This window comes from Mustelus asterias, chromosome 21, assembly GCF_964213995.1.
Source record: "Mustelus asterias chromosome 21, sMusAst1.hap1.1, whole genome shotgun sequence".
In the NCBI taxonomy this organism is placed as follows: Eukaryota; Metazoa; Chordata; class Chondrichthyes; order Carcharhiniformes; family Triakidae; genus Mustelus; species Mustelus asterias.
The window spans coordinates 66,541,095-66,559,916 of record NC_135821.1 but is presented as its reverse complement, the minus strand read 5'-3'; the positions used below and the strand labels follow the sequence as shown (position 1 = coordinate 66,559,916).

The 18,822-nt window shown below is 44.7% G+C and overlaps 1 protein-coding gene across 1 annotated transcript in view; it reads left to right on the top strand.

Annotated features, from left to right (window-relative positions):
- Positions 1-15,489, top strand: part of LOC144508908 (orexin/Hypocretin receptor type 1-like) — a 31,447-nt gene extending 15,958 nt beyond the window's left edge. Inside the window, exons 5-8 of the mRNA XM_078237121.1 lie at positions 7,918-8,033; positions 12,040-12,254; positions 13,966-14,087; positions 15,299-15,489. Coding sequence (XP_078093247.1) covers positions 7,918-8,033; positions 12,040-12,254; positions 13,966-14,087; positions 15,299-15,489 — 644 coding nt within the window. The remainder of the gene's footprint in view (positions 1-7,917; positions 8,034-12,039; positions 12,255-13,965; positions 14,088-15,298) is intronic.
- The last annotated feature ends 3,333 nt before the right edge of the window (positions 15,490-18,822 follow it).

Sequence of the window (18,822 nt, the reverse complement as noted above, 5' to 3'; positions counted from 1 at the left end):
GCGAGCTGAAAAAGGGGCTTAGGAGAGCTAGGAGGGGACACGAGAAGTCCCTGGCGGGTCGGATCAAGGAAAACCCCAAGGCTTTTTACTCTTATGTGAGGAATAAAAGAATGACCAGGGTGAGGTTAGGGCCGGTCAAGGACAGTAGTGGGAACTTGTGTATGGAGTCAGTAGAGATAGGCGAGGTGATGAATGAATACTTTTCTTCAGTGTTCACCAAGGAGAGGGGCCATGTTTTTGAGGAAGAGAAGGTGTTACAGGCTAATAGGCTGGAGGAAATAGATGTTCGGAGGGAGGATGTACTGGCAGTTTTGAATAAACTGAAGGTCGATAAGTCCCCTGGGCCTGATGAAATATATCCTAGGATTTTTTGGGAGGCAAGGGATGAGATTGCAGAGCCTTTGGCTTTGATCTTTGGGTCCTCGCTGTCCACGGAGATGGTGCCAGAGGACTGGAGAATGGTGAATGTTGTTCCTCTGTTTAAGAAAGGGAATAGAAATGACCCTGGTAATTATAGACCGGTTAGTCTTACTTCGGTGGTTGGTAAATTGATGGAAAAGGTCCTTAGAACATAAGAACATAAGAAATAGGAGCAGGAGTAGGCCATCTAGCCCCTCGAGCCTGCCCCGCCATTCAATAAGATCATGGCTGACCTGACGTGGATCAGTACCACTTACCCGCCTGATCCCCATAACCCTTAATTCCCTTACCGATCAGGAATCCATCCATCCGCGCTTTAAACATATTCAGCGAGGTAGCCTCCACCACCTCAGTGGGCAGAGAATTCCAGAGATTCACCACCCCCTGGGAGAAGAAGTTCCTCCTCAACTCTGTCTTAAACCGACCCCCCTTTATTTTGAGGCTGTGTCCTCTAGTTTTAACTTCCTTACTAAGTGGAAAGAATCTCTCCGCCTCCACCCTATCCAGCCCCCGCATTATCTTATAAGTCTCCATAAGATCCCCCCTCATCCTTCTAAACTCCAACGAGTACAAACCCAATCTCCTCAGCCTCTCCTCATAATCCAAACCCTTCATCTCCGGTATCAACCTGGTGAACCTTCTCTGCACTCCCTCCAATGCCAATATATCCTTCCTCATATAAGGGGACCAATACTGCACACAGTATTCCAGCTGCGGCCTCACCAATGCCCTGTACAGGTGCATCAAGACATCCCTGCTTTTATATTCTATCCCCCTCGCGATATAGGCCAACATCCCATTTGCCTTCTTGATCACCTGTTGTACCTGCAGACTGGGCTTTTGCGTCTCATGCACAAGGACCCCCAGGTCCCTTTGCACGGTAGCATGTTTTAATTTGTTTCCATTGAGATAGTAATCCCATTTGTTATTATTTCCTCCAAAGTGTATAACCTCGCATTTATCAATGTTATACTCCATTTGCCATATCCTCGCCCACTCACTCAGCCTGTCCAAATCTCTCTGCAGATCTTCTCCGTCCTCCACACGATTCACTTTTCCACTTATCTTTGGGATGGGATTTACGACCATTTAGAAAGATGCGGATTAATCCGGGATAGTCAGCACGGATTCGTGAAGGGCAAATCGTGCCTCACAAAGTTGATAGAATTTTTTGAGGAGGTAACTAAGTGTGTTGATGAAGGTAGGGCAGTTGATGTCATATACATGGATCTTAGTAAGGTGTTTGATAAGGTCCCCCATGGTCGGCTTATGATGAAAGTGAGGAGGTGTGGGATAGAGGGAAAGTTGGCCGATTGGATAGGTAACTGGCTGTCTGATCGAAGACAGAGGGTGGTGGTGGATGGAAAATTTTCGGATTGGAGGCAGGTTGCTAGCGGAGTGCCACAGGGATCAGTGCTTGGTCCTCTGCTCTTTGTGATTTTTATTAATGACTTAGAGGAGGGGGCTGAAGGGTGGATCAGTAAATTTGCTGATGACATCAAGATTGGTGGAGTAGTGGATGAGGTGGAGGGGTGTTGTAGGCTGCAAAGAGACATGGATAGGATGCAAAGCTGGGCTGAAAAATGGCAAATGGTGTTTAACCCTGATAAATGCGAGGTGATTCATTTTGGTAGGACTAATTTAAATGTGGATTACAGGGTCAAAGGTAGGGTTCTGAAGACTGTGGAGGAACAGAGAGATCTTGGGGTCCACATCCACAGATCTCTAAAGATTGCCACTCAAGTGGATAGAGCTGTGAAGAAGGCCTATAGTGTGTTAGCTTTTATTAACAGGGGTTGGAGTTTAAGAGCCGTGGGGTTATGCTGCAACTGTACAGGACCTTGGTGAGACTACATTTGGAATATTGTGTGCAGTTCTGGTCACCTCACTATAAGAAGGATGTGGAAGCGCTGGAAAGAGTGCAGAGGAGATTTACCAGGATGCTGCCTGGTTTGGAGGGTAGGTCTTATGAGGAAAGGTTGAGGGAGCTAGGGCTGTTCTCTCTGGAGCGGAGGAGGCTGAGGGGAGACTTAATAGAGGTTTATAAAATGATGAAGGGGATAGATAGAGTGAACGTTCAAAGACTATTTCCTCGGGTGGATGGAGCTATTACAAGGGGGCATAACTATAGGGTTTGTGGTGGGAGATATAGGAAGGATATCAGAGGTAGGTTCTTTACGCAGAGAGTGGTTGGGGTGTGGAATGGACTGCCTGCAGTGACAGTGGAGTCAGACACTTTAGGAACATTTAAGCGGTTATTGGATAGGCACATGGAGCACACCAGGATGATAGGGAGTGGGATAGCTTGATCTTGGTTTCAGATAAAGCTCGGCACAACATCGTGGGCCGAAGGGCCTGTTCTGTGCTGTACTGTTCTATGTTCTATGTTCTCTATGTTCTAACACCAGGTTAAAGTCCAACAGGTTTATTTGGTAGCAAATACCATAAGCTTTCGGAGCACTGCTCAGAGCAGTGCTAAGAAAGTGACTCAATCTGACGAAGGAGCAGTGCTCCGAAAGCTTATGGTATTTGCTACCAAATAAACCTGTTGGACTTTAACCTGGTGTTGTGAGACTTCTTACTGTGTTCACCCCAGTCCAACGCCAGCATCTCCACATCACGATTGACACAGGCTTGAAGGGCTTGTTCCTGTACTGTACTGTTCTTTGTTCTTTATTCTAACTTCCATCTGTTCCCTTAGCTAGATTTTCCCCTCAAACTGGTCATTTGCCTATCGTCAGAGGGTTATATCTTGAGGGTCTTCACTCCACATCAAGATGGCTGACCAGAAGTCTCTCCTTCTCTTAACTGCCTACAATTGGTGTGTTGAAAGGATTTTACAAGTTGATACTCAACAGATTCCCACCTTGAATATTCAGATGATCATTGCCCTGCCATTTGAGATGGGATAGATACCACAGCAGCAGACAGAAACCTATCCCATCTCACCACTCTCCATCCCTTCCAGAGACATTGAGGGATCACCAAGCCTTACAAAACAAGTTCACATTAGTTCAGCGTTTGTTATAAAGCATTTGGTTGGTCAGACTCAAATTGGAAATCAAGGGATGTGGTACATTTGTAAATATACAGTGGGAATAAATCTTAGAAATAAACTTTCTCACCCATAATTGTTTTATGTGAAGGAAAGATCAAGTTTACATTTATTATGATGAGAGATTGGGACACTGTCAAATTAATTGGTTATCATAAACATTGAATCCCTACAGTGCAGAAGGAGGCCATTCGGCCTGTCGGATTTGCACCAGCTCTTCAAAGGAGCACCTTATCCAGGCCCTATCCCCTCAACCCCACGTATTTACTCCACTAACCTACACATCTTGGGAAACTAAGGGGCAATTTAGCACAGCCAGTCCACCTAAGCCGCACATCTTTGGACTGTGGGAGGAAACCAGTGCACCCGGAGGAAACCCACGCAGACACGGGGAGAACGTGCAGACTCCAGACAGACAGTAACCCAAGCCGGGAATCGCATCCGTGTCCCTGGCACTGTGAGGCAGCAGTGCTAACTGCTGTGCCACCGTGCCAACCATTGTGTTAAACAATTAAACATGGCTAAATTAACTAGGTAGCAAATTCATTAATTTTTTTGTGAAAATTTGATGTTCTAACTGATGGAGAGATACAGGAAGAGAGGAGGAGATCTTTCATCAATCTAGCAGCCTGGGGGAAGTTTAACTTGATGCTCATTGAAGACAGGAATGTCAGTAATTGGAATTCAAACACTTTCTAATTTTTGCTGCATTAATATCACAAATATTCTGCTCAGGTTTGTTAAAAGCAGCAGAATATTAAATGTTCCTGCACTCTGCCTGACAACACAGCTTAACATCAACATCAGAACAGCGTCCCCTGCAGCAGCAGTGTGGATTTTTCGATTTCCTGCATCTCCTGGATTGGGATTGCTGCGTCAATTTTACTCACATTAAACAGAGAGCTCCTCCAGCATAATGAGACACTGAATTCAGCACTGCTGCTTTTCAAAGGGATGCTGTTGCTGTTTTGAGCAGTGCTGCAGGAAGCCACTCCAGGAACACTGTCGCAGAGCAGCCATGCGGAACACCACAATGTGGTTACACAATACATTTTTAAAAATTTGTTCTTGTGATGCTGGCTAGGCCAGCATTTAAGTTTAAAGTTTATTTCTTGGTGTCACAACGAGGCTTACATTCATACTACAATGAAGTTACTGTGAAAATCCCCTTAGTTTTTAAAGTTTTATTTATTAGTCACAAGTAGGCTTATATTAACACTAGAATGAACTTACTGTGAAAATCCCCTAGTCGCCACTCCGGCGCCTGTTTGGGTACACGGAGGGAGAATTTAGCACGGCCAATGCACCTAACCAGCACGTCTTTCAGGCTGTGGGAGGAAACCGGAGCACCCGGAGGAGACCCACGCAGACACGGGGAAAACGTGCACAGACAGTGACCCAAGCTGGGAATCGAACCTAGGTCCCTGGCGCTGTGAAGCAGCAGTGCTAACCACTGCGCCACCATGCCACCTGATTGCCTGTTATTGCCCGTCCCTAATTGCCTTTGAGCTGAGTGGCTTGCTAGGCCATTTCAGAGGACATTTAAGAGTCAACCACATTGCTGTGGGCCTGTAGTCACATGTAGGCCAGACCAGGTAAAGACGGTGGATTTCCGTCCCTAAAGGACATGAGTGAACCAGATGGGTTTTTACAACAACCAACAATGGTCATCATTGGATTTATAATTCCAGATTTCTTTTGAAACCAACCACCATCTGCCGTGGTGGGATATGAACTCAGGTCCCCCAGAACACTACCCTGAGTCTCTGGAGTACTAGTCCAGTGATAATATCGCTAGGCCATCACTTCCCAATGTTAAAGGACAAACATTTTCACATTTTTATGAATAGAATGGTAGCAGAAAATAGCATCACCAATCACCTCACTGGGCCCTATTTGCTGCAGAGAAGGGCCTTGCAAGATACCTTATCATATTTTCTTACATCTTTCACAGTGCTCTGGATTGGCTCACTGTCTGCTGAGCCTTCACCCTGAATCATTTTATCTTGGCAGTTTTTTTGGCAGTGGCGGTTCGCATGCTAGCCATTTAGTCAACTGAGTCAACCAGCCCCCATTCACCAGAATAACACTGCCAATTTAAATGTGTCATTGCAAGTCGGAGTTTCTCTTCCACCCTTTCCTGGTGGCTGTGATGTCAATTTAATGGCTTGCCTTGTGCACAAGTGTTCCATTCAGATGGTTTCACATGGATCAGTGAAATAACTTGTCGTGTCCCTAAGACATAAAACGGACCAGGAACTGTTTAAATCAAACCTTACCTTTTTGCTTATTTAAAAAGTGGAACTTGCTCAACCAAAAAGATGGCTGTTACAGGTCTCATGATTCACAAGTTGGCAGCGTTTCTGGAAGTTTCCAACAGTAGTTATATAAGTTCAACCCACATCCTTGTGGAATCTCACAACTCCCATCACGAGGACACATTACAATCAATGAAACAAGGGACTAGCAATCTGTCTTCAAATCCTCATCCTTTAACAAAGAATTGAAATTCATTACACCTGCAGATAAGCTATAAACCATTTATCTCCTTTGGTGAACATTGGATTTTGACTAGAGGCTAGAAACTGCTTGTTAGCCTGCAACTGGCTCATTAATGGACAACATCATTGATCTAAGCTTCTGGCCTTTGAAAAGTTTTAATATTGCATTTCTAGACTCGGAACCTGGAGCAGCACGGTGGCACAGTGGTTAGCACTGCTGCCTCACAGCGCCAGGGACCTGGGTTCAATTCCGGCCTTGGGTCACTGTCTGTGTGGAGTTTGCACATTCTCCCCGTATCTGTGTGGGTTTCCTCCGGGTGCTCCGGTTTCATCCCACACTCCAAAGATACGCGGTTTAGGTTGATTGGCCATGATAAATTGCCCCTTAGCGTCAGGGGGATTAGCAGGGTAAATATGTGGGGTTACGGTGATAGGGCCTGGGTGGGATTGTGGTCGGCGCAGACTTGATGGGCCAAATGGCCTCCTTCTGCACTGTAGGGATTCTATGGATTCTGGCTCAGTCTGCTTTTTAGCCTCCAGCATGCAAACATCACAGCAGGACTCCAGGCTGACCAACAGCCTGCATCAGTCTAAACCTCCTCAGAGTCATTTTCTCTGCAAGATTTCTGTTTTCTTCTGCCAAGCAGACCAAGTCTCTGTGTACCAACCTCACCTTTGTCGCCATCGACTTTAAGCCAATTCTGCAAATTCTGTTTCAGCTCGCTGAACTGTAACTCCTCCATGACGAAACCCTCACCGAACTCTGACTTTGTGGACTCTGACAATCACATGAATTGATGTGTATAACTGTGGCGCTTTTTCTTTTAAGTTATTCAGAGTTGTAAAAGCTCCTCTTTTCGATCTTGTTATTGTGTGCTTGTTTGTGTGTGCGAAGTTACGGCCAATCCCCGGGTTTGAATGCGTGAATAAACTAAACTTCTGGGTTAATCCTAAAGAGAGTTTGCTGCAGGTCACTTTAAAAATTGACCTCACAAACGGACGGCTTGGGGAAATGGGCCACAGCCTGTTTCAAAAATTAAAACAACTCTGCTGCGGACAGACGGGGAGACAAATAAAAGGAATTCAGGTTTGCCTCTCTCCTCTGTTCGAAAAAGAAATTAATAACAGCAAAATATTTTGACAAATAAAGACTGATTTTGTCTTTTAGGGAATAAAGGGATGAAGTTTTAAAGCAAATACATAACGTTTGTCAGCCATAAATATCAACCAACAAGTAGGAAAGTTTAAATCTTGTTTCTGAGAATTCAGAAATTAAAGTGAACATCCTTCATCAAGCAGTGAGGAGATTTACCAGTCCAGAGGAGAGCATTTTCTCACACTTTTATTCAATGAAGAACAGTATATTATTACTGGGATCTTACATCTTAAGAGAGAGATGGTGGTGGAGTGGTAATATCGCTGGACTGGTAATCCAGAGGCGCAGGCTAATATTCTGGGGACACAGGTTCAAATCCCACCACCACAGCTGGTGGAATTGAAATCCAATTAATAATCTGGAATTAAAAAGCTTGTCTCAGTAATGGCGACCATGAAACCATCATCAGTTGTTGTTAAAAACCCATCTGGTTCACTTAATATCCTTTAGGGAGGGAAATCTGCCATCATTACCTGGTCTGGCCTACATGTGACTGCAGACCCACAATAATGTGGTTGACTCTCAACTGGCTTCCGAATTGGCCCAACAAGCCTCGGTTCAAGGGTAATTAGGGATGGGCGGACAAATGTGGGCCCAATCAGTGACACCCACATCCCATGAAAGAATAAATATGCAGGCTCAGAACTCAGGACATCCCAAGGTTGGAAAGAGCAGTGAAGATAATATAAACCCTGTAGCTGGGAGAAGAAAATGGAGATTGACAGAAGTGAAACATTCCATTGTCCCATTAACAATGACGATAAAATCTGCCTTCTTCTTTTCAGATAACATCTACCCCAAGGTCTATCACGTGTGCTTTTGTATAGTAACCTACGTGGCTCCTTTATGCTTGATGTTTCTGGCATATTTTCAAATATTTAGAAAGCTTTGGTGTAAACAGGTAAGTAAGTGCAGGAGCAGCATTTGGCAAACCAACATTTTAACATCTAGGAACTGGCCATTTCCTAAAAAAAGCCAATGAAAAATGGTGCCCTCTGAAAACATTATGCAATGTGTAAACTTTTTATTTGTATAAGACATGCCAAGTGTTCATGACTGAATACAGGGCGGCACGGTAGCACAGTGGTTAGCGCTGCTGCTTCACAGCTCCAGGGACCTGGGTTCGATTCCCGGCTTGGGTCACGGTCTGTGTGGAGTCTGCACGTTCTCCTCGTGTCTGCGTGGGTTTCCTCCGGGTGCTCCGGTTTCCTCCCACAGTCCAAAGATGTGCGGGTTAGGTTGATTGGCCGTGCTAAAATTGCCCTTAGTGTCCTGGGATGCGTAGGTTAGAGGGATTAGTGGGTAAAATATGTAGGGATATGGGGGTAGGGCCTGGGTGGGATTGTGGTCGGTGCAGACTCGATGGGCCGAATGGCCTCTTTCTGTGCTGTCGGATTTCTATGATTCTATGAATTTGAAGTTGATTGGATGGAGTGCATATATGTCAAAAGTCTGGTCATTCTTTCCAAAAGTGGCCATTTCTTCAAGGGAATGAATCAGTTTATCATCCAAAATATTTGTAAAAACAGTCACTTGTATTTATGTGTTGCCTTTTACCAATGTGGGCCAGCACGGTGGCACAGCACTGCTGCCTCATAGCGCCAAGGGTCTGGGTTCAATTCCGGCCTCGGGTCACTGTCTGTGTGGAGTCTGCATGTTTTCCCCGTGTCTGCGTGAGTTTCCTCCGGGTGCTCCGGTTTCCTCCCACAGTCCAAAGATGCGCAGGTTAGGTGCATTGGCCATGCTTAATTGATCCCTAAGTGTCCTATGATGTATAGGTTAGGTTTGTTAGCCATGGTAAATGTGTAGGATTACGGGGACAGGGTAGGGGGATAGCCTGAGTCTTTTGGAGGGTGGTGCTGACTTTATGGGCCAAGTGGTCTCCATCTGCACTGCAGGGATTCTAAGGTCCTAATAAAACAACATTTCCAAATATTTCACAGAGGTATTATCAATACTAATAGATGGCAAGAGGTCAAAAGAAATATTAAGGAGAGTAACTAAAAAACTGCCCATTTTCACCCCCATAATATTGCCCACCTCCAGTTCTAACTTATCCCATCTCATGGTCAAACTCTTGCCCACACTGTTACTACTTCCAGACTCAACAATATTCCAAATTCCACTTAACTCTCCTTGTTCCCGTAACCGTCACCAACCATAACAGTCTCTCAAAGCTCCCATTCCTGGGCCTCTGGGCCCTTGTGAAGGGAAGGAACAATTTGCAGAGCGCGTTGGGGATGGTGGGGCCTACTTACCTGAAGACATGAGTGCCAGTAATGGAATGAAGAGTGGGGGTCAGTAGGACGTGGCGCTGGTGAGGAAGCGGGAAGTGAAGTTTCAGATGAGTTTGGATAGAAGAGTGGCTGAGGGAGCATTGGAACGGTTGAAGATTCAGAGTGAGCAATCCCATGGGAGAGTTGCATGGCACATAAAGAGTAACAAATAAGTCATAAATAATTTGTTTCAAAATCAGAAACCTACATGGAAATGGTGGTAAAGACAAAAGTGGGTTGCAATAATATATTTTTATTTTTATTTTATTTATTAGTGTCACACGAGGCTTACGTTAACACTGCAATGAAGTTACTGCAAAAATCCCCTGGTCGCCACACTCCGCCGCCTGTTCGGATACATTGAGGGAGAATTTAGCATGGCCAATGCACCCTAACCAGCACGTCTTTAGGACTGTGGGAGGAAACCGGAGCACCTGAAGGAAGCCCACGCAGACACAGGGAGAATATGCAAACTCCACACAGACAGTGATCCCAGCTGGGAATCAAACCTGGGTCCCTGGCGCTGTGCAGCAGCAGTGCCAACCACTGTGCCACTGTGCTGCCCCACAGCTCCAGAGCAAAAGCCATACTTCCTGAGTGTCTAAAATTTGAATACTTTCGAACATTGATGCTGGGGAACATAGAAGCAGGATAAGGGGAGGCGGTGGCGTAGTGGTATTGTCACTGGACTAGTAATCCAGAGACCCAGGATCATGCGCTGGGGATCCGGGTTCGAATCCCACCATGGCAGATGGTGAAATTTGAATCCAATAAAAATCTGGAATTAAAAATTCGAATGGTGACCATGAAACCATTGTAATTGTCATAAAAACCCATCTGGTTCACTAAGGTCCCTTAGGGAAGGAAATCTGTTGACCTTATGGCCTACACGTGACTCTTAAATGCCCTCTGAAATGGAGAGCAGTTAGGGACAGGCAATAAATAATGCTCGGCCCAGCCAGAGCAACACCCACATCCCATAAAATGAATTAAGAAAATGTTCAATTGGTCCTTCGAGCGTGCTCCACCACCCTCCCCCCCACCACACCCCGATTAATAAACACCTGTCTAACTCTGCCTTGAATATAGGAAAATCATTTGGAAAAGCAGAGGAATATCTTCCTATAAAAACTATACTATAAATGTTTGATAAAATATACATGTACCTGCCACGTTTCATAATACGTTTGCCTTCAATGGCTTCATAAAATATTCACATGCATAGATTATTTCTAAGAATCCAATTTTAATTTTTTTATAAATCACAAAAGGAAACATATTAGAAATTGATCCAATAAAGAATTTTGTTTCTCCAGTTTCCTGTTTTATTCGTAACTCACTTTTATTTTTATACCCGCTTTTCACTCTGATATTGTTCTCATTTTTTCTGGAGTTTTCTTCTTGTAGCCACCCACAAAGTGCTGACTTGTGCAGTGGTGTGGTTCCCCCCACTCTGGTATTCCTCTGGCACCTGTGTAAATACGTGGCTCCTCGACAGTGAGTAGTAATGGGCTGATGGACCACAAAGGCCATCACAGTTAAGCCAAATTCTGGCAATCCTACCCTTCTCTATCACTTGGCATGCCAACATTCCCACCCATTTGGCACAACCGGAGTTCCAACTTGGGAGCCACGTGAGGTTGCCAACCACCCAGGAGTATTCCAGAGTCTCCAGAAATGGAAGATTTATCTTCTGTGGAGTTTGCACATTCCCCCCGTGTCTGTGTGGGTTTCCTCCGGGTGCTCTGGTTTCCTACCACAATCCAAAGATGTGCGGGTTAGGTGCATTGGCCATGCTAAATTCTTCCTCAGTGTACCTGAACCGCTGGAGTGTGGCGACTAGGGGATTTCCACAGTAACTTCATTGCAGTGTTAATGTAAACCTAAATAAACTTAAACTTTACTTTAACTTTGCTCGTCCTGTGAGCAGCCCAGGATGAAAATCCATTGAAAATCGTCGTGCTTTTTATTTCATTTTCTTTGACCACTTTTATTTCATGGTGGCACAGTGGTTAACACTACTGCCTCACAGCCCACGAACCACCAGTTTGATTCCCGGCTTGGGTCATTGCCTGTGTGGTGTCTGCACGTTCTCCCCATGTCTACGTGGGTTTCCTCTGGATGCTCCGGTTTCCTCCATCAGTCCAAAAGACGTGCTGGTTCGGTGCTACATTCTCCCTCAGTGTACCCAAACAGGTGCCGAAGTGTGGCGACTCGGAGATTTTCACAGTAACTCCATTGCAGCGTTAATGTAAGCCTACAAGATGTGCAGGCTAGGTGTGTTGGCCATGCTAAATTGACCCTTAGTGTCAGGGGGACTAGCTAGCGTAAATGCATGGGATTGTGGGGATAAAGTCTGGGTGGGATTGTGGTCGGTGCAGACTCGATGGGCCAAATGGCCTCCTTCTGCACTGTAGGATTCTATGATTCTACTTGTGACACTAATAAATAATAAATAAATAATGGTTATCAGAATATTGGAGATAAGAAAAAATGGCCTTTTGATTGAAATCTTTGGAAATGCGTCCAAGCTGATTTGGTAGCTTATTTGACTCGTGTATCTGGATTCCACACCTTGTAATCACTGAGTCATGAGAAACCCTCAGAAAATTCTCCTGTTTCTTTCCTCAGATTCCTGGAACATCATCAACTACGCTTGCGTGTAAATGGAAGCCACACTCTGCACATTGTTCCACTCATTCACAGGAAGGCACAGCGCAAAGGACACTGACAGCAGAGATGAAACAGATGAGGGCCCGGAGACAGACAGCTCGCATGCTGCTGGTGGTACTGCTAGTGTTTGCATTGTGCTACCTTCCCGTCAGTACATTAAACATCCTGAAGAGGTGAGTTAATGTGAGGAGCTCTCACACCTTTGCAAATGGGAGGTTAGTTAGGAAGGTTCAGTCGCTAGGTATACATGGGGAGATAGTAAATTGGATTAGACACTGGCTCAATGGAAGAAGCCAGAGAGTGGTTGTGGAGGATTGCTTCTCTGAGTGGAGGCCTGTGACTAGTGGTGTGCCGCAGGGATCGGTGTTGGGTCCATTGTTGTTTGTCATCTATATCAATGATCTGGATGATAATGTGGTAAATTGGATCAGCAAGTTTGCTGATGATACAAAGATTGGAGGTGTAGTGGACAGTGAGGAAGGTTTTCAAAGCTTGCAGAGGGGTTTGGACCAACTAGAAAAATGGGCTGAAAAATGGCAAATGGAATTTAACGCAGACAAGTGTGAGATATTGCACATTGGAAGGACAAACCAAAGAAGAACGTACAGGGTAAATGGTAGGACTCTGAAGAGTGCAGTTGAACTGAGGGATCTGGGAATACAGGTACAGAATTCCCTAAAAGTGACGTCATAGGTGGATAGGGTCGTAAAGAGTGCCTTTGGTACATTGGCCTTTATAAATCGGAGTATCGAGTATAAAAGTTGGAGTGTTATGGTAAGGTTATATAAGGCGTTGGTGAGGCTGAATTTGGAATATTGTGTACAGTTTTGGTCACCTAGTTACAGGAAGGATGTAAATAAGATTGAAAGAGTGCAGAGAAGGTTCACAAGGATGTTGCCGGGACTTGAGAAGCTGAGTTACAGAGAGAGATTGAATAGGTTGGGACTTTATTCCCTGGAGCGTAGAAGATTGAGGGGAGATTTGATAGAGGTGTATAAGATTTTGATGGGTATAGATAGAGTGAATGCAAGCAGGCTTTTTCCGCTGAGGCTAGGGGAGAAAAAAACCAGAGGGCATGGGTTAAGGGTGAAAGGAGAAAAGTTTAAAGGGAATATTAGGGGGGGCTTCTTCACGCAGAGACTGGTGGGAGTGTGGAATGAGCTGCCGGATAAAGTGGTAAATACGGAGTCCCTTTTAACATTTAAGAAAAACTTGGACGGGTTCATGGATGAGAGGGGTGTGGAGGGATATGGTCCAAGTGCAGGTCAGTGGGACTAGGCAAAAAATGGTTCGGCACAGACAAGAAGGGCCAAAAGGCCTGTTTCTGAGCTGTAATTTTCTATGGTTCTAAATATCATGTGCTTTGTGGTAGTCATAGAACCATAGACAATCTCTACAGTGCAGAAGGGGGCCATTCAGCCCATCGAGTCTGCACCGACAACAATCCCACCCAGGCCCTATCCCCGCAACCCCATGTATTTACCTTAGCTAGCCCCCCTGACACTAAGGGCAATTTAGCATGGCCAATCCACCTAACCTGCACATCTTTGGACTGTGGGAGGAAACTGGAGCACCGGAACTCCACACAGATAGTCACCCCAGGCCGGAATTGAACTCAGGACCCTGGCGCTGTGAGGCAGCAGTGCTAACCACTGTGCCACCCTTGTTATTTGAGCATGTCCAGGCGCTAAATGATTTCAGCATCTTCTGTGAGTTCCCCCCGTGTGGCTAAAGAGTTTGATGCAAATCGACATGAACATTCCGAGAAGCAGTGGCATGAAGAAGCCTCATGTTGTGATCAAATTGGAATAAATACCAAGGTGGGCAGTTTAATAATATAAAACAATGTTGATTTTCTGAATTGTAAGTTTGCTTGCTCTTCAGGGTCTTTGGGATGTTTGAAAACTCTGATGAAAGAGATGCCATCTATGCCTGGTTCACCTTCTCTCACTGGCTTGTGTATGCAAACAGTGCTGCCAACCCCATCATCTACAACTTCTTCAGTGGTAAGGCTTTGAGACTTTGAGGGCAGTGGAGAATATTACTGTCCCAGGAGAGCAAAGTTATTCTTCAAGTGGGCTAACACTAACGAAGAGATCATAATCTTACCAAGGAGAAAGACTTCAAAAGATAATTTACAGTACTGCATGATATCAGACTTGTTGAAGGCACTGCCCATGGGCCGGATGCGACACCCAAAGCCCCTCTATGTGGCACTGAATCCCCTCTATGTGGCACTGAATCCCCTCTATATGGCCCCAAATCCCCTCTATGTAGCCCTGAATCCCCCTATGTAGCCCTGAATTCCCTCTATGTGCCCCCAAAACCCCTCTATGTGTGCTCCAAAGCCCCTTTAGGTATGATTTGATTGACCCACTAGGAAACTTTTATTAAAACAAGCTTTATTCAAGAACAGTTAAGCTATGACAAAAATAATTAGCATAACGTTTACCAATTAAAATACTTAATATGGCAAAGTATAATTGTTAATAGCCAGACTTCAGAGAGACGCAGAGCTATTTCTGCTCTTTTCAGATCCAAACATCAACTGAGCTGGTTTTCTCTGTGTAATCCTAGCCCCGCCCAGTCATATGACCCTACCTGTCAATTAACCTAATCAAGCCCCATGGAAAACTCTAAAATAACAACCCTGCATTGGTCCAGATTAAAACAAACACTTTGGAAATTAAGATCAATTATGTTGCTGCAGTAACAACAGGGACTGCCAGATCCAGACAAAACGACACTGGGTAATAGAACTGACTGGTAAAACAGATCCTGCACAAGAAACATGACCTAAATACAGTTCTTAAAGGCAAGTATTGTCACAGGACTCCTACAAGTACACTTAAACCAAAACACTTTAATGTTTTGTGATACTACTGTCACCAGTATTTTGTGTTGATGCAGCTCATCCCAAAACAATCTCCCACAATATATAAATCAAAGATTTACACAGGTAGCAGAGGAATGCCAAAGATTGTACAGCTGACTGAAGTCAAACGGACTTGGTGTGAAAATCCAGTAACCCTAATGCCCTTCATCACATCACTAGCACTGTTGGTAAATGCTTGTTTTGCTCATGTACCTCCAAATGTTACCAATAGAAATGAGACATGGAAAGAAATAAATTAAGTTAATGGCAAGTAAAAATGTCCAAGACCTAAAGTATACTCCGGGAGGTGTGTTGACTAAATGAACTGTTCTCTTTTCTCAGGGAAGTTTCGGGAGGAGTTCAAGGCAGCATTTTCATGCTGTCTACCTGGAGCTCAGTCACGAAACAAGTTCAAAGGTCAAACACACACAAGGAGCCAAAAATCTATCACTGTGAAGCATGGCAAGTTCGACACTGTATCCAGAGTTTCTGAGCCTCTTGTTCTGACTGGCGTTGCCACTGTGCTCTCATAGATCATCCAGAACCAGGAGCAGCCAAACATATAGGCCGGAATTCTCCAGCCGCTCATGTCCCGCCGCTGCTGCCAGAGAGAATTGGGCACTCAGCCAAATCTCCATTCACTGCAGCGGGACCGGAGAATCCCAGCTGCGGGCAAGGTCGGAGAATCCAGCCCATTGTGTATCTGAATAGAAGCTCATAGGAGAATTTGGAACCTACCCCACCTGATCACTAGTTTAGCATCAACTGAAAGGTTGGCTTTTCGGCCCCTGAATAAGCAAAATGGAAATTAATTTTTTGCAGCACTGAAAGATTTGAACACCAGAAAAAATACTTGTGCTGCAATTATTTCAACTGAGCAGATATTGGGTATTACTTATTCTGATTCGCACTCTTTATTGACTACAGCTCAGTCTTCAACAACATTATCCCAACAAAACTCATCTGCAAACTCCATGGCCTAGGGCTCGGCTCCTCACTCTGCAACTGGATCCTAGATTTCCTAACCTACAGACCGCAATCAGTAAGGATAGGCAACGACACCTCCTCCATGATGTTCCTCAATACCATGCCCCACAAGGCTCTGTCCTCGGTCCCTTACTGTACGTATACACTTATGACTGTGTGGCCAAATTCCCCTCCAATTCCATTTTCAAGTTTGCTGATGACACCACCATTGTGGGTCGGATCTCAAACAATGATGAGACAGAGTACAGGAATGAGATAGAGAATCTGGTGAACTGGTGTGACGACAATAATCTCTCCCTCGATGTCAACAAAACGAAGGAGATAGTCATCGACTTCAGGAAGTGTAGTGGAGGACATGCCCCTGTCTGCATCAACAGTGATGAAGTGGAAATGGTCGAGAGCTTCAAGTTTCTACTATCCAGATCACCAACAACCTATCCTGGTCCCTCCAAGCTGCCGCAATAGCTAAGAAAGCCCAACACCTCTACTTTCTCAGGAGGCTAAGGAAATTCAGCATGTTCGCTACGACTCTCAACAATGTATACAGATGCACCATAGAAAACATCCTTTCTGGATGTATCATAGCTTGGTATGGCTCCTGTTCCATCCAAGACCACAAAAAAACTAGAGTTGTGAACATAGCCCAGTCCTTCACGCAAAGCAGCCTCCCATCCAGTGACTCCATCTATACTTCCTGCTGCCTCAGGAAAGCAGCCAGCCTAATCAAGGACCCCATGCACCCTGGACATACTCTCTTCCACCTTCTTCCGTCGGGAAAAGATACAAAAGTCTGGTACCAACCAATTCAAGAGCAGTTTTTTTCCCTGCTGCCATCAGACGTTTGAATGGCCCTTTCACATATTAAGCTGATGTTTCTCTACAGCCTAGCCTTGACTGTAACACTACATTCTGCACCCTCTTTTTCTCCCCTATGTACTCTATGAATGGTATGCTTTTGTCTGTATAGCACAGAAGAAACAATATTTTTTACTGTATCCCAATGCATGTGACAATAATAAATCAAATCAAGTCAAACTTGAAGATTTTCATCATTTTTTCATCTGTAGAAGTGATTTCCAAGTTGAAATTCCAATTATAAATATTTCAATATATAAATGCTCATTTGCTACACAATATATTCTAATGAAATCAGATTTCTAACAGTACGGAAGAGGCCATTCAGCCCATGGAGTCTCCACCGACTCTCAGACCAGGCCCTCTCCCCCACCCTATTCCTTTAACTCCATGCATTTACCATCCACCTAACCTGCACATCTTGGGACATTAAGGGGCAATTTAGCACGGCCAATCCACCTAACTTGCACATCTTTGGACTGTGGGAGGAAACCAGGGCACCCGGAGGAAACCCACACAGACACAGGGAGAATATGGAAACCCCACACAGCCACCCAATTGAATCTGGGTCCCTGGAACTGTGAGGCAGCAGTGCCAATCACTGTGCCACCATGCTGCACCCCCCCCCCCCCCCCCCACACCGGACAGAGATAAAAAGAAAATAATTAGAAATGACCCTAATGAGTAAACCTGATAAAGTTCTTTGAGAAAGCAAGAGACATAGTGGAGAGGAAATGTGGATTTTTCAGAAAGCCTTTGACAGGGTTATTGAAGTTCAAGGTGTATACAGTTCAGGAGGAAGCAAATAAATTGGATTGAAGTTTTATTAAAAAGAAGCAAGCAGAAAATAGGAATTAATCAACCATTTCTCTGAGATTGTAGTGATGTTCTGCTCAGTTTTCAGTGATGGCTTATGTTTATCTAAAGCTTAAATGCTGCCCTTCAGCATCATCATGCAAAAACACAATAACAGCTTCCACACCTACAGGAGTCCAGCTCTACCTCACCACCAACTTTTTCAGTTCCTCCACTATTTGTCACCCTGCTTGTCTGACATCCAGTATTGGATGAGCAAAAACTTATTTCAATATTGGGCACCTGAAGCCATTTCTTTCAGCCTTTGCCATTTGCTAGTCATCAATTCCATCCTCCTCTCTGGCCAATGAGGCTGCTCCAACCTTGTCACACACTTGGCATTTGACCACCCCCCCCCCCCCCCCCCGAGTTCAGCTTTTGACCCCATGTTCTCTCCATCACTAACACTACCTACTTTCTTCATCCCTCTCTGTTCCTGCTTGCTATATAAGTATAGACTTATACTTCTATCAGCCACTCCATCATTGCTGCAGGATCACATCCCTGGATCTCCCCAAAAGTAACGTGGGAGCACTTGGTCATTCTATTATAGAAAGGATATTATTAAACTAGAAAGAGTGCAGAAAAGATTTACAAGGATGCTACCGAGACTTGATGGTCTGAATTATAAGGAGACGCTGGATAGACTGGAACTTTTTTCCCTGAAGCGTAGGAGGCTTAGCGGTGATCTTATTGAGGTCTATAAAATAATGAGGGGCATAACTAGGATAGTCAACATCTTTTCCCAAAGGTAAGGGAGTCTAAAACTAGAGGGCAAATGTTTGTGAGACGCAAGAGATACAAAAGGTCCAGAGGGGCAATTTTTTTCACTCAGAAGGTGGTGTCTGGAACAAGCTGCAGAGGCAGTAATAGAGGTGGGTACAATTTTGTCTTTTAAAAAGCATTTAGACAGTTACATGGATAAGATGGGTATAGAGGGATATGGGCCAAATGCAGGCAACTGGGACTAACAGTGGTAAAAACTGGGCAGCATGGAGAAGTTGGGCCAAAGGGCCTATTTCCATGCTGTAAACCTCTACAACTCCATGACCTCACAACACAAACTTTAAAGTGACGATCCACCTTACTTTCTCAAGTACAATTAGGATTGGGCAATAAATACCAGCCTCGTAAATGGCCCTGCATCCCAAATAAAAGAACAAAAAATC